Genomic DNA, 16794 nt, shown 5'->3' with positions numbered 1-16794 from the left:
CATACCTGTGTGGTTGTTCACTGCCTTTGGATCACTGCCCAAAGTATGTAGTAATTTGGAGGTGACAATGTTATTCCGACACAGGTGGTATAACAGTCTGAGAGTTTATCCATGAGCAGGGCCTACTATTGCTTCTGTTTAATCATAGCATTCGTGGTAAAAGTCTGGCTTTGCTCAGTCATTCTAACGAACAGAAAAAGGTGCACTTTTGAAATTAATGGTTTTGAAAGGTTCAGTGTTGATTCAAAATGGCATCCAATTGTATCCAAACATGGACAAAATCCTGCTCCTTGGTTTCAGGAACCAACATGCAAATTCTGGTTCAGATATCTTACATCTTGGTTAAAATCAATGCAGCTCTGAAAGGTTCAATCCACCATCGTAATTCCAAATTATGTCCAATTGTATTGTGGCACTCAGACCTGGACATAGTACTCCAGGTGTGGTCTGACCAAGGCAGAATAGTGTGGTATTATTACTTTCTTTGATGGGGACAGTATACCTCTGCTGATGCAGCCTAGAATAGCATTAGCTTTATAATAATATAATAATAATAATTTATTATTTATACCCTGCCCATCTGGCTGAGTTTCCACAGGCAGTCTGGGAGGCTTCCAATCAAGTGTTAAAAACAATACAGCATTAAATATTAAAAACTTCCCTAAACAGGGCTGCCTTCAGATGTCTTTTAAAAAGAAGATAGCTGCTTATTTCCTTCACATCTGAAGGGAGGGCGTTCCACAGGGCGGGCACCACTACCAAGAAGGCCCTCTGTCTGGTTCCCTGTAACCTCACTTCTCGCAATGAGGGAACCGCCAGAAGGCCCTCGGTGCTGGATCTGTGTCTGGGCTGAACGATGGGGGTGGAGACGCTCCTTCAGGTATACAGGACCGAGGCCGTTTAGGGCTTTAAAGATCAGCACCAACACTTTGAATTGTGCTCGGAAACATATTATTATTATTATTATCATTATCATTATTATTACAGCAAACAACAACAACAATTTAATTCTGCTGCATCACACCGTTGACTCATGTTATGCTTGTGGTCTACTAAGACCCCTAGATTCTTTTCACATGCAGTACTGGCAAGCCAGGTGTCCCCCCACCTTATATTTGTGCAGTTGGCTATTCCTGTAAATACTTGTAGAGCTGTGCAGAGGAACACCTTTGCTCAGTACAACCCCCTGCAACACCCTGACATAATGGGGGGATTGCTCTGTATGTTATACCAAGCGTAGACCCGCTAAAATAATGGACTTCACTAACTTAAGTCCGTTGATTTCAATGGGCATATACTCTGAGCATGATTTAATCAGATACAATCCAGAGACTGAAGAAAGCAAATCCTGCAATGGCAATATCTCATACAATCATCAACCAATACAGGGTTGTAACTCTTGTGAAAACCGCAAAATATATGCATGTATTATCAAGGGAATAACTGCAATGTTCAAATATTGCATACTGATATCCATGAAACAGAAGAGTAGGTAGCTGTGAGAGAAGCAATGCACAACAAATGAAAAAAGGAAGCTCTTTTTTGTTGGCACAGCAAATTGATAAATGGGAAGGGACCTTGAGCCCAGATTTGAGTACTAATTCCATGCAAACTTCCATCTGTTTTCCTAAGCCTAGTTAAACAAGTTTTAGCTAACTCTTTATAGCTCATCTCTGTAAGTCTGCAAATTAAAAAAACAACAACAGAACTCTGTGCTAGGAATGGTAATGAAAAGAGAGCGGTCTTAAGATAATTAAGTCATTTTAAACTGTTGCTAAATGGAAATTTGATTGCATCTTTTATTAATTATTTCAAGTTGACATTTTAAATAAAGATAAAAGCCTTTCAGAATATTGTGGACATTACAGGAGCTAAATAAGACAGAACAGAACTGATTGCGATCTCTTTTCGCCTGGCTTATACTGACACAGGAATATCTAAGCTACTATTTGCATAATGCATGGTTGCTACCACAGGTTTCTATGCATCACCGGTAACAATACTGAAAGCAATGGCCTAGATGTCTGTCAGTTCTTGCTTCAAGCAGAGCTTGACAAATACTTCTTGATGGACAGTTGACTCCTACCAGGACATTCTAACTATCTATAGATGTATGTCATGAACTAGAGACTGCTATGGACAACCCCACATGCTTGTAACTCCCTAAAATATTCTGATGTGAAGTTTTAATACATCTCAAGTGAATCTTGGCCAGCTGGTCTTCTCTCCAAAACCCATGACTAATAACAGCCACCAACCTATTTATATTGGGGAGGAAGGGGTTCCCTGTGGATCCATAAACAAATTGAGCCTGTGCAGCTTGGTTATGTGACCTGGCAACCTGGCATACAGCACTATTTTAAAGGCTTGTTTTCCCTCTGCCACACTAAGCTGAGCAGCAGCAGCAGCAGCAGCACTCTGATGAATAGGACTTACTTACACCAACTTAAACCAGCTTGATTTACACCAGCTTCATGTGCATAAGATTACTCCCTAAGAGCTCCCACATGCCAGCTGACTTACTTCAGATACTAATTCCAAAGCACAATATCTAAAATCGTATACTATGAATGCAGAGGCTCATAGGCTTATATTTTAAGAAATGTCTAGAAATCATACAGAATGTCTGCCATCAATTGGCCAATTCCAATCAAACCTTCAGCGACATCTTATAACTTTGGGAAATAGTGGGAAACTGACATCCGCATCACAATCCAGATACACACATTCACAGACACAATGGTTGAAGCACTGACTTGGGACAGATCTACTCCACTTGGCAGGCTCCACTCACATAGAACATTTCAGATGGTGAAATCATCACATGTTGGAACACAGTGATTTCTATGGAGTTGCATCCATACCACTGACACTCACATACCTCCATGTAGGTGATCTCATGTGATATCATGTTTAAAGAATTGGACTGTACATACCTGGTTTAAGTACAACTTAATGCCATGTTGAAACTCTACAGCAAACATGCATTGTTGCCTATAGAAATAATACGGTACAAAGCCCACGGACTGGAGGGTGAGCATTATCTTAATGATATATAAGAACAAATTGGATCCTAGTCATTATCACCCAAAAGGCCTGTAAGATACCGGGTCAAAATTAGGTACATGACCAGAAGAAGGGGTATCATCTTGTGGGGAAATAGATCAATGCTTTGTTCTTAATTACTGGCTGAGCAAATATGCTAAAAGACTACTTTGTGGCATTTGTCTACCTTACAGCAGCCTTCAATAGGATCAATCATGATAAATTGGTTGTGGAGTACAAGTATCAATTGACATTGATTTACTTTAAGGCCATCTGAAATAATTCCTACAACTAAAGGTGTGAGACTAGTCAGTTCCTTCACCCGTTTTTATTTCATTTGCACATGAATGATTTGGTTCTTGAATTACATCCATCTTTTAGTACAATTACTGGAGACTGATTATCAGGGATGGGCAAATCTGTCAATTTCGGTTTCTAATTCATCCAAATCTTAATATTTTCAAATCAATTTGCAATTTTAAAAAGTCATCGTGAAAATTCATCAGCATTTGTGTGAATATACATGTTTGTATGCTAATTTGCCTAATACAGACATTTCCCTTAGTACAAAGCATTATTTTACGTTATTTTCACTAATAAATGCATTTTTTATGCACACTTTACCCAACTTTGTGCATTTTAGTACACATTACTCGGCTGGAGAACTGCACTGCAATTTTTTTGAGAAGAGTGAATTATGAAAGCTGTATTTCAGTTCACGTATTCTTTCTTAGTGAAGTTTGCCTTTAAATGTGAACTGAATCACTGATGATACAGCCCTATCACTAACTTCTGGCTATGTATCAGAACTTCCCCCTCAACCCACCAGAGAAGATTTTTTGGGGGGTAGGGCGGCAATGCACAGAGGCCAGGGAGGGGAATTCCCATGTGCAAACAAAAATTGTTGTGCTGACCACCTATTCTTAATAAGGCTTTATTACTGTGGCCTGAAATCAGTTTATTTCTGAGCTCTGTGATGACCTTGTTGTTTTAACAATAAAACTGAGCTAGACTTGTAATAATTTAGGCTGTGGATAACAAGGGCACAAAGAAAAGAAAGTACTATTAACTCATGCATGGTAAAGGTGAAGGCCCCAAGAAGCAACTTAGTGCTTGTGTTTTGGTTTTTTGTGCTCAATTGTGTGTAGTTAATAATAAAGATGATTTTTAAAAGATTGCATATTCATATTCTGTTTTGCTTTTCCATTTAATCATTGTGTTTTATTTCACCTGCATACACTGCTCCTTGTATTTTCCCTTCCACAACATTCATTTGTGTACAATGTGCCTTTGCTTTCTCTTTGATATTCATAAACTGAAATGCATTCACTGACCTTCTGTGGATGTGTTTCAAATATATTTTCCAAAACAGATTTTAGCCTCTGGTCATATCTGATCAAAACTCTCTTGAGCACAGGGGCAAATTAAGGAGCCAATTTTTACTTTTTTAAAGCCAGTTTCATTAGAATCTCTTTCTAGAAAATGTCAGGAATTAGTCACCTCAGTGAAGGTCTGCTTGTTTTTCTATTTTGACTTCTTGTCTCTTCCTTCTTGTTCTTGAAGTTACAGCATCAAACAGATTATGACTGACCTTCAACTGTAGCTTTCTACAATTTCTGATTGATCAGAAAGGAAAAAATGGAGGCTAGGCTTACAGCAAGCATCCAGTGAACTTTAAAAGAATGTGTTGCAAAGTCAGAAAAACAATATTACAACAGGATATCACATACTGGTGGTACTACATTCATAAAAAACCATGAGTCCATCTAGCACCACGTAAAACTCACAACATATCTTTTAAATGCTACATGGGATTTCACTTCTCTCACAGATAGTCTTCCTTGTTTTTGTTCATTCAAAAGTTAATAAATTGCTCTCTATGACATAATGAGCCTTAAACCTCCATGTCATTCATATAAAAAGCAGCTCAGTATATTAAACATAGTATAGTGAATACACAATACTGCAACAGCCTAAGTCTTCTTAACAGGACTGATGGTTCCTGTAAGCTTGACTTCTGTAACAAAGATTTCTTTTCCTTTGCTTACAACCAACTAAATTCTGCTTTTACAAGCTGAAAATAAAAGGAAGAAAAGAGCAGGAAAACCCAGTTGCCATCACTTTTGCCATCACTCAGAAAAAGATGTCTCCATAGGCCTCTCCCTGGTCACTCCCAAGCTATTCCCCTTAAAGGAACAGCATACAAGTTACAACATAGGAACAGCAAAATTCAAAATTCAAATAGTGGACACTGGATGCATAAATGAAAAAAAATGGCAGAAAATCGATTAAAAGTAATTTTGCAAAGTATAGTAAGACCTGCACACTTGCACACTTCTTTTGAAAATACTATCTTCATTGCATTTAGTTTTTCGGCAAAGCGGAAAAATGAAATTCATTAAGGTTGACTTCCATAGCTACACACAAATCATTTTTATCAGCATATTATGCTTAATAAAATTATATCAACTCAGTGTTTAAATAGCAAGAAGAAAACCTGGAAAATAGTTAAAACACAACAGATGCAGCTCAACAAGTGACAACCTAGACACATCAAATTATAGTCAAACCTTGATTCCCAAATGGCTCAGTTGCAAAACAAATCGGCTGCCGAACGCCGCAAACCTGGAAGTAAGTGTTCCAGTTTGCAAACATTTTTCGGAAGCCGAACGCCCGATGCAGCTTCCGCTTGTGTGCAGGAAGCTCCTGCAGCCAATCAGAAGCCATGCCTTGGTTTTTGAATGGTTTCGGGAGTCGAACAGACTCCCAGAACAGATTAAGTTCAAGAACCAAGGTACCACTGTATATATAAAAGCTGTTTCCATCTTTCTTTTACACCCAGAAATTGAATCGAGGGTGGGGCTATGCAAATAGTTAGCACAGTTCTCAGTGGATCCCACTGAGTTCTAAAGTATAGAGTAATCTGTGAGGTAGGAAATATTTGGAGTGGGTTGGAGGGGAAAACTGACCATTAGTCACTAGGAGCAGTTTAAGCCAAACTCTAAAGGAACACACCTCTTTACATTTTCTCATTCATTCCAATGGGGAATAATAAAGTGATATACCTGGGCATAATGTTTCACCCATACACTGCACCCCACAAAACAATGCCCCTGAAATACATAGGCCCTTCTTCCACATATATGTCTCCTGCTATAATGATGGTGGCGGGGAGAGACTGTTTCATCTGACAAGCTGAAATGCTTGCACTGACAGTACATGGAACATAGCTGAATGTTGAATTCCTCCCACAACTTTTGTGGATGAAATATGACTCACACCTCATTCCATCAGTTTTATTATGATTATGTAACTACTAAATCCCAGGACATTAATATTTCAGGATTAAATTATACGTATCTACTTTGCACTCTCAAATAAAGACTGCAATTTATAGACTGAAAAAACAACAAGCCAGGAATATGTAATAGCAGTGTTAGAATTTTCTTGAAAAAAAATCTTGAGTTTTCACTGAAATCTTGAATTTTCACTGAAAAAAATCTAATAAATTAGATGGCAGTGTTCCTACTTATTTCAACTTATCAGTTGTTGTAAAATAATGAGAATTATAAAATTATCAGTAGTTTTGAGAATTTGTTAGTAAAAGTTACTCTTAAAAAAAATCATTAAAAGATTAACCAGTTGCCCATTTTAGAGCATACTGTCAATTTTGATTTGATTATATCCAATAACCAGATATAAATAGATACTCTGAAATAGCTGCTCATCGCTCCCCAGTGGGGCTATGGTTGTGGACCCTCGCGCTCCTGCTTCAGTTTCCACTGCCTGGCCACACGGACTTCCCAACAGCTGTGGGAAATTCCCCACAGGCCAGATCTCAGGAAATTTCCCACCAAAGAAGGGCTACTCAAAAAGGCTAATCAGTAATGCTTTAAGAGGCCAACCACACCAGGAAACCTCTGCAGCACAGTCAGCCCAAAGAATGAAAAATGAATGGCTATTATAAAAAAGATCCCCAAACTATTCTAGGAAGCCATCTCTTCAACTAAGGCCAAAAGTGGGCAACTGCAAGGATAGTAGTGTTTGACTATAATAAATATAAGTGTCAGATGGTTTATCAAGGGGGGGAATGGCCAGACGTAGCTAATTCTGGAATTCACCGATATATTGTGGGACATATCATCATATATCAACATGAGAAAAAACACAAAATATAAATGTATCTGCCAAACAGATTTTATTCGGCAGAAATATACAGGTTTCAAAAGAAAAATGCGAAGCATAAACCATAAGATAATTTTTCCAGAAAGCAACACCTTATGGTGGATAGAATTTGTCTCTAATAGTTCCAAGTCATTTTTCAACATCAGCATTTAATGCTATCATCGTTCTCATTTTTAATATGCCCATTCTTTGCTGCTTAAATTAAAAACAAAGAATTCAATTTTATATATATAAAGTAAATGATACTGCTCCCAGGCACAGAATTTGTTTAATTACCAAAGTGGAACATAACATTTACTGTTCACGCTGACATATGGCAATATATTATGGCTTTGAATGAAACACAAAAATTAAGGACATGGGAAATGATAGAACTGCCAGGAATCCAGTTTTAACACTTACTTTTGCGAAGGTCTGAAGAATATCTAGAGCAGGTGGCAGCTGAGAAGCTTCTTGGATCTCCACTTTCAGATACAACTGCAGAGTCCTTGCAAGGTGCCCAAGACCATCTTTCATTTCTTCACTTAACTTGTCAAAATCTTTAGAGGAGGCAACATAAAGCAAGGGGTGAACAGAAACTTCCACCAACATCTTTATGTCTGCCCAATGGCAGATTTGCAGTCTAGATCAGGGTTTCCCAAACTTGGGTCTCAAGCTGTTTTTGGACTACAACTCCCATCATCCCTAGCTAGCAGGACCAGTGGTCACGAATGATGGGAATTGTACTCCAAAAACAGCTCAAGACCCAAGTTTGGGAAACCCTGGTCTATATATTTCCAACCCCAAAGATACAAAATGTGAGGCATGTACCATTTTATTTGTTGATTGCTACCTCTCACCATCAGGCAGTTGTTGCTAAACTCTGCAAATGTTGTGTGAATGATAGCTCAAAAGCCTGGAACTAAAAGATGTCTGAAGATTTGTAAAATAGCAAAGCAGGTGGCTGGATTGTCTGTTTTGTGTCACCCAGAAGCACAAGAAGAGGACTTGGGTTGATTTCATTCTTCAAATCAGTTCTCAGAAAATACTATTTAAAGCTACCTGTTTACAGGTACAATGGGGATAACACCTTAGAAGAGCTTAATAAAATTATGGAAGGCTGGAATTCAAAGCCTATAAAAATGCACGTTAATGTAATAAGAATATATTGGATGTTTATCTCTAAATATGACAGGTAATATGGCGAGTATTAACAGAGAAACCATGGGCTGGATCCAGAGAAAAGCCCAAAGAATGGAACTAGGAGAAGTCCACTCTTCCCTTTAGGAACCTTTTCACCCATCAGCCAAAAACCTTTCACTGATGGTTAGAAGGTCACTGTGATGTAGGGGGCTGAGGTGAAAGTGGGGGTTTCAAAAAATCAGACAGAGACACCTTCAATGAGCAGGGGCCCCACTAGGAAAAATTATCTGCCCAATTTGGGGGTATTCTCCCCTTCCCCCCTCAGCCCCAAGCCCACTGTATTGAGGAATGTCCCCCAACCCTAGACTGGCTGCCAGGGAAGTCAGGGCAGGAATCCAGCTTCTACTAGTCCCCCCTTTGGCAGGCTTCTCTCTTGATCCAACCCCGTAAAAAATCCCCCCTTTGCAAACTGAATCCCTGCAGCAGGAAATGATTTAAAAGAATCTGCAACCTTCTAACCACATCTTAACTGACATGGTCCAAATCAAAAATATAATATCCATGCATAGTTTATTCATAGTGGTCCACATTTTATTGGAAACCGAGTTATTAGGCCAGGGGGGGAATGAAAGCTGATCCGATCAATTATTTACATGTTATGATTTCTGTGGTACCGAATCTGGAAACAAGAAACCAAGTGTCTTTGAGCCAAACTAGATATTACAGTAATTGTACATTAGTCCAAGGATGCTTTTAAAGTCAGAAAAGGCACACAAGGTTTCAAGTGTGTAGCAATCGAGCATAAACGTCTAGTGAAAAGAATTCTTTACCATACTACTGAAAGAAATCTTTGTCATTTAAGGTATAAGAATATGTTTTTTTCTTCAGCTTCTTTACCACTCACAGCTAAAAAAACGTAAACTGTAGTTCCTCCCAAATCTTATGAAGAAAGGTGCAAAATTATGTCCACCTTTTAAAACACTGCAGGGGTGACCGACCGTGGGAAAGGACCAACTAATTTATTTATGTACAGTCATACCTTGAGTTACAGATGCTTCAGGTTGCGTCTTTTTGAGTTATGGACCCACCGAAGCCCCGAAGTACCGGAATGGGTTACTTCTGGGTTTCGGGGGTTGCGCATGCGCAGAAGTGCTTAATCGCGCTTTGCGCATGCGCAGAAGCGCCAAATTGAAGCTGCGTGCGTGCAGATGCGCCGCTGCAAGTTGCGAACGTTGCAAGTTGCGAACGTGCATCCCGCACGGATCACGTTCACAACCCGAGCATCCACTGTACAGTTATACTAACTAATAACAGAGCTCCAGAATTGCTTCCAGATCTAATGACACAGAAAACTTAACACTGTGCATGGTCCTGCACACATTATGTTTGCGCCTTGTATATCCCCATTCAGCTCTCTCCCACTGTTTGGTGCAAGTTACTCATGCACTGGCACTGGATCAGAAGGGAAAGCTGGATGTGGATTGGGGAGAACGCCACAGACCTCCTGTTCCTCCTAACCAGTGGGATAGAGCTCTATTGAGCGTAAGGAATCTCAAGAGTGCTGCATTTAAATGGGGTGGGTCCACAATTTCCAAAGATCAGCCACCTTGGAGTATTACGCAAAAGGGATCCAAAATATCCAGAGGCACTGATGTTGTAGGCTGCTTTGTAAAAGGTTGGGAAGGAAGGTTTCCAGTTCCCCCACTTCACTGTCTATAGAAGGGGGAAGCCGTAAGAAAGTACATTGAACTATACACCCCCAGGGAAATGTAGTGCTACTACATTTGTGTGCTTATATTACAGCTTTCCCCTGGAAGTGGCCCCATGGTCCTCTTTCCTTCCGTTTTTACATTTTAAGAACAGGATATTATATTTTAAAGAACCTATTCAGCCCAAAGGAGCACAATGCACATTGCAGAATTTATTGATTTATTTCAGAGACAGGCAGACAGTATTAACTTCACCCATCGCTGAAGCAAAACCACCTCTGGGATGGAGAGTAGCAACCGTTTAAGAATGCAGTGTGGGGGACATTTCAGTTCAGGACAGATGCAAACAAGAATAATATATCCGTCCAAAACTTTGGGGAGAATTTAGAGAATCAAAAAGCAGAGGGCAATTATCCAGGCTGGAATCTGGCCAAGATGTCAGAATTAAACATTGTCTGAGAAAAATTGTCCCATAAGAGTTTTCACAGCAAGTGATCAGGAGCTAACTTTCCCATCTCACACTGAAGACAAAGGAAGTAAAAAGTGAAATGATATTGAGTAAACAAATTGTTTTAATTTTCTGGGGTTTAGAAAATTAAAATTGTTCCATTTCCGGGAAGATGAAACGCTGCAAGAAGTATGGCTATGAATAGTGTATGCAGCCCCTTTTTTCACATGTTATACTAAAAGGACCACTGAGCCCCATTCCAACCATCTGTGCATATGATGGTGAATATTGCGGAAGCAGGATAGAAAGAAGAAGAAAACCTGCTTTTAAATAAAACGGACATTTCTAGGCAGATGCAGGAAAAAATAAAATGATTTAAATCCCACATGTGAATACTACCTTTGTGGTGCAATTTTAAGCATGCTTATTTGGAAATAAGTTAAAATCAGGTCAATGATCTTTGGATTGTAATAAGATGTTACCATGGGGGCTCTTGTGGACAGAAAAGTGGTAAAAAAAACCTACTACTGTCGTTAATACTAATAGTAATACAGTGGTACCTTGGTTCTCGAATGGCTTAGTAGTCGAACAACTTGGAACCTGAACGCTGCAAACCCAGCAGTAAGTGTTCCGGTTTGCAACCTTTTTTGGAAGCCGAACATGCTCCGTTTTGAGTGTTACGCTTCAGATTTGAGTGCCACGCTTCCATTCTGAGAGCTACGCTGAGATCTGTCTGTTTTTGATATTTATTTTGCGTTTTTGTTTGGGGGGCTTTTTTTTCTTTCCATTTTTGTGACTGTGTGGAACCCAGTTCAGCTATTGATTGATTGACTGTGTGACTGCGGAAAAGGATCAAAGCTGCAAAGTACAGCACATTGTTTATTGCTTTCATTTTATGGATTAATGGTCTCGTTAGATAGTAAAATTCATGTTAAATTGCTGTTTTATGGGTTGTTTTTAAAAGTCTGGAACGGATTAATCCATTGTGCATTACTTTCTATGGGAAAGCACGCCTTGGTTTGGAACGCTTTGGTTTTCGAACGGACTTCCGGAACGTATTAAATTTGAGAACCAAGGTACCACTTTAATAATGTGTTCTGATTATATATTCCTAAAAATCCTTCATCAGCCCATCATTCAACAGTGGCTGAAAGTAGTATAGGGCATCCTCAGGAAGGTGATGGAACAAGCTACCAAGAAGCTCGCAAAATATTAGAGTAATCTACGTATGAGCAGTCCTGCTGGATCAGGCCAAAGGCACAACTAGTCCATCATCCTATTCTCATAGAGGACAACCAGATGCCAATGGCAGAGTGAATAAATGGATTCCAATACAGAAGAGCTGCTAATCCACAATGCCGGAAACATTTGTTCTTTGAATTGTCTGTATTTTTCTTCTAGATCACTTCTGAAATTAAATCCAAAAGCACTGTACAACCCAAAAATGAAAACATATTAGTTAGCATAAAAAAACAAAAACACAAACTCGAAAAACAATCCTTCTAGCTCTTCTCAGGTGTTACTTAGCCGAGTCAAGATTTAAGTTCCAAGAGGAAGTTAAATCTCAGGATGCTACACAGTAAACATGGGAAGCATTTACAAAAAAGTATGGCTAACGTCTACTTACTTGACTGAAGATCAAAAAGGGAGTAGAGCTCTTCAGATGGACATGTTGATTGTCTTAACTGGTGAGCATAATAATAATGAATTAAAAGGATGGCAGACTAAATCATTAACTCAATTTTTAATCCTTTATGTATAGCACTAAAAGAGCAATCATTAGCATTAATCCGTTCTTGTTCATGTTTGTGAAAACATTAGTAGCATTTTGTTATAAGTTACAACTCATTTATTCTTGTTCTCTTGATTTTCACACCTTGCTTTGCAGAACACATTTCACCCATATGTTCCACTGAGTTCCACACTAAGTCAAGCACAGCTGAGGTGGCTGTTACAAACCTTTTTGAATTCACTCACTGACACAAGGTATTTATTTTACTGATATGCAACATTTGTGAACATTTGTGAACATGTGCAAAAGAAGCCCCCTTGAAACTGATGTCAGACGATGAGCCTCACATAGAGATCTGAGCTGTGAAAATTTTGAAACTACATATGCGTAAACATACAACTTCTGGATTCATCTAAGATCAAGCTAAGGACTAAACTCTGAAGCCAGCACTAAGTGCACAAATTCCAGCAATTATAATCTTTACAGCAAGTTTGATTCAGTCAGGACTTCAATGCTGCTTACTCAAATTACTATTCTGCTGCAACTTGCTTGCATTTTATGACATATATTACTTATGAATTTATTCTTCTGAGTATAGTCTGTCCTTCTGCTTCTGCATTTCCATCCCAGTGCCTAAGGATGCATTTGTAATAAATCCAAAAGCGGTTCACACAAATGTGACCGTTTTCTGCCTTTTTGCATGCATGTATCTTGAAAGTCGAGTAAGTGATGGCACAATAGTTGCATCCCTGCTGCCAATTGCAGAGAATAATGCAACATGAACAGAAGCTACCTACATCCACGTAGGCAGTCAATTCAAGAAGTTCCACTCGAGGTCATTAATAAGCCAGGCTCTCACTGGCAGGGAAGGAAATTTGCTTCGGCAAAGAGCATAGGGAAACTTGGGCGGCCAGTTCTTATTCTAGCCTCTCCCCAACAAGAGCTATTATGAAGCTGTTAAGTTGTGGGTGAATATATCAGACGACACAGCGATTCTTCAAACACCTCTTGTTTATTCACAGGCCAGAACAGAACTGAACTGAAGGGTTCAGCCAGCCTGCTTATATAGAGCTCCACTAGAACGCAACAGTAACCATTTTCTGTAACTATCCAATCACCGAACGTCATTTTTGATCCCTTATTTGCATATGTGGACCTAAACTATCTACAGTATCCCCCTGCTGGCCCAGGGTGAGAACTTCAGTACATAACAGAAGCAATAACAACTCTGTGAAATATAGGCCTCCTCAGCCACAGAGTCAGGGCAGACACCTTTTCAAGGATCAATCACAGGTAGAAAGTTTACTTACTAGTTTGAAAATGATCCTGCCAACAAGCCTCACTGAGTCTGGGGGGAAGTTAGGCTCAATGCTCTTAATACACTTGCATTCCCGTTTGTGGTCCTGCCAGGCTTCTTTCTACAAGTTGCGAGAAAACAGAAGTTATTTTGCCAGTAAACTTTTCAGATATTGAAATATAATAAATATGAATTATTACTGCAAGAGACCAGTGCACAGATAAAAGTGATTTTGCGCAAGCATAAGAATATTTGGATCCAAGCTACTGATTATGGTTGGACATATGGTTTTTGCAAGAAATGCTATTGAAACACTCGGTCTATTTTTACAGTAAGGTATTAATTGTTATTAGATCTACCAACCATTTAAATGTTTTAGCTGATCAACCATCTGTCTTTTACATCTAAATAATTTTGCATATTACCCAAACCTCAGTGTAAGTGACTTTGTAGGATTCTGGAGACATATTAAAATTTAAGGAAAATTCTACCACTGTGTATTAAATGAAAATATTTTCCCTATTTCTGTAATATAAAAAGTGCCCTTCCATTTTAAGCTCTCTGCCAAAATTTCACCCCACTGATTAATTAACTAAAACTATCTGTGCAGAAAAAACCCACAACCCACATACAGTACTAACAACTTCCCTATATAATTGTTACATTTCTTCTTTCAACTGTTTTACAGACCACACTAAGCTACTCTGCCAGGATACTGGGACCTACCAACACATACAGTGGTGCCCCGCAAGACGAATGCCTCGCAAGACGAAAAACCCGCTAGACGAAAGGGTTTTCCGTTTTTGAGTTGCTTCGCAAGACGATTTTCCCTATGGTCTTGCGAGTCTTGCGATTTTTTTTCGCTCCCCCCCCCCTTTTTCTAAGCCACTAAGCCGCTAATAGCCTTTTAGCCGCTAATCTGCTAAGCCTTTAATAGCCGCTAATCCGCTAAACCGCTAATAGCGCTAATCCGCTAAGCCGTTAATAGGGTTGCTTCGCAAGACGAAAAAACCGCTAGACGAAGAGACTCGCGGAACGGATTATTTTCGTCTTGCGAGGCACCACTGTATGCTGAAACTGCACCTAGATAAAGGAGTTCTGGACAAAAGTATTTTCTCAGATCTCACTCCTAACCAGGCAAACAATTCATCCCCTCCCCTTGTTTGACTCTTTTGAATTTGTAAATTTGGGTCAAGATCTGAAAAACAAGGAACTGATCTCACATCTTTCAACTGCAGCCTAGGCCAGAACTGCCAAGTTTGGGAAGACCTTTGATTTCAATAATCTGAACTATTAGACTATGTCAAGACTTGGTAAATCAGCGTTATTAAAAAAAAATCTCATATAAGCTAAAAATGTCTGGGTGCCAAAGTGCTCAAAGTTGTTTCTTCACCATTTGGTTTAATTTTATTTCATATACAAACTGGAGTGTTATATCCCACAGGTCTATGTAAATGTCTGAATTTAGTTTATTGATACTTTTATCTTTTCTGAAATAGAAATTTGCAATTGTTTTGATTTAGAGACCTTGTAATCATAAACTATACCTCCATTCCCCGTATTTCCTTATCAGCAATTGTAACAACTTATTATTTTTAAACAAATTTTTCTTGCATTATTCCCCCCCCCCAACCTGTCTGTTGTTATAATAAATAAATGAAAAAACTACAAACAAACTGGTCAAAATGAACTATGATTAGCTTCAAACAAGCAAATTTCAAACCATGGTGTGTGAAGCTTGCTTGTTTTTAATGAACTGCTGGTAAAATTAACCACAATTTCAGATCTAGGTGAGACCTGTGAATAATCAATTAAGGAAGCAGAAGTTTCCGTACTCCTCTTCCCAGCTGCATAGGAGGGAGGGAAGTGGTAGCTCATAAGCAAAGGAGGAGGTTAAACTTGTTTATGTAAAACTATATGTCATGACACAGTAGAGTGTTGTACTGTGTAGGTATGTTGCACAAATGCTCACCGTGCTCCTCCTGGGCCTGGAAAGGGGTTAGTTTAACCTCTGGGTTGCTAGTAAAACTGAATTACTGTGTTGCAAAATGATGCATGTCTAAAAAGTGTGTCACCAACATAAAAGTTTGGAAAGCTCTAGTTCAGAGTAACATCTGAATCTACCGATATGTACCAATACAGTGGTACGTTGGGTTACAGATGCTTCAGGTTACAGACTCCGCTAACCCGGAAGTAGTACCTCAGGTTAAGAACTTTGCTTCAGGATGAGAACAGAAATCGTGCTCCGGCAGCGTGGCAGCAGCGGGAGGCCCCATTAGCTAAAGTGGTACCTCAGGTTAAGAACAGTTTCAGGTTAAGAACGGACCTCCAGAATTAATTAAGTTCTTAACATGAGGTACCACTGTATCATCCAATTTCCTACATTCATAGGTGAGTGTGGATCCCTAAAGTAGACAAAACAGACCATTTAAGCAGATAAGGAGGTATTTGGGGGGCATCTAAAATACCTCCTAAAGAGAGTGGGAACCCCAGAACTAGCCTGATGAAGACTGATCACATACATTCAGTGGTCACAGAAAGCTGACTGACTCTTCAGAGGGGTACATAAAACAGGGTAGGAAGGGACTGGATTGTCCTGGAGGCAGGGCTGACTAACCAGAACACTCAAACAGCAGTAGTCAGTCAACACTGCAACATTTTGTTGCAGGTCCCCCTTATTTTTCTCTAAATCTGATCTCCTATGGAAAAATGAATAGGAACAAATCTCTGCCTTTTGTAAGATGGCCGTTCTTTTCAGTGGAGCTTTCTGCTTTGCAGCAACACTGATCCTGGCCCAATGGAATCAGTAATCCTCTCCTCAGAATATTTATGTTCAGCCTCCAATTTTGACTGTCCCTTGATTTCTACCTCAAAAGGATTTTTCTGGGTTTTCGTTGTTGCTGCTGCTGCTATGCCAGATTTCTGCTTAAGGTTTTGCACAGCGGCTGGCAGGCAGGCAGACAACAGAAGCAAGAGGCATGACATGGGATTAAGGGGTGCCACTATACACAAATCTGCAAGAGCAGCTGAATGGACAAAAAGCATTTCTGTTTCTGGCACATGAAATAGTGGTTTAAAATTATACAGCTCATATTTTAATTTCACCCTTGCTCTCTTTGAACTAGGCCTGCACCAAATGGTCACAATATTGTCAGTGTGAAAAAAGTATTTTTGGAGAAGCCAAAATGGCCCCTAAATCAATCCTCAGTGCATACCTTCCAGAGTTGTTTGTACGTTGTTCACGACCCAATGGGTG

At 39.4% G+C, this 16794-nt stretch overlaps 1 protein-coding gene across 7 annotated transcripts in view; it reads right to left on the bottom strand.

Moving 5' to 3' along the window:
• SMYD3 (SET and MYND domain containing 3) overlaps positions 1-16794 on the bottom strand; it is a 359336-nt gene that overhangs the window by 305157 nt on the left and 37385 nt on the right. For all 7 annotated transcript variants that reach the window (XR_013392181.1, XR_003705990.2, XM_028724158.2 and 4 more), the window contains 3 exons: positions 13552-13659; positions 12137-12194; positions 7633-7769 (listed from right to left, as the gene is read on the bottom strand). Coding sequence is in view for 5 of the 7 variants with exons in the window: in XM_028724158.2 (XP_028579991.2) it covers positions 7633-7769; positions 12137-12194; positions 13552-13659 (303 nt within the window). In the remaining 2 variants the exon portion in view is untranslated. The remainder of the gene's footprint in view (positions 1-7632; positions 7770-12136; positions 12195-13551; positions 13660-16794) is intronic.

This window comes from Podarcis muralis, chromosome 3, assembly GCF_964188315.1.
Source record: "Podarcis muralis chromosome 3, rPodMur119.hap1.1, whole genome shotgun sequence".
NCBI classification, from domain to species: domain Eukaryota; kingdom Metazoa; phylum Chordata; class Lepidosauria; order Squamata; family Lacertidae; genus Podarcis; species Podarcis muralis.
This window is presented reverse-complemented; position numbering and strand designations above follow the sequence as displayed.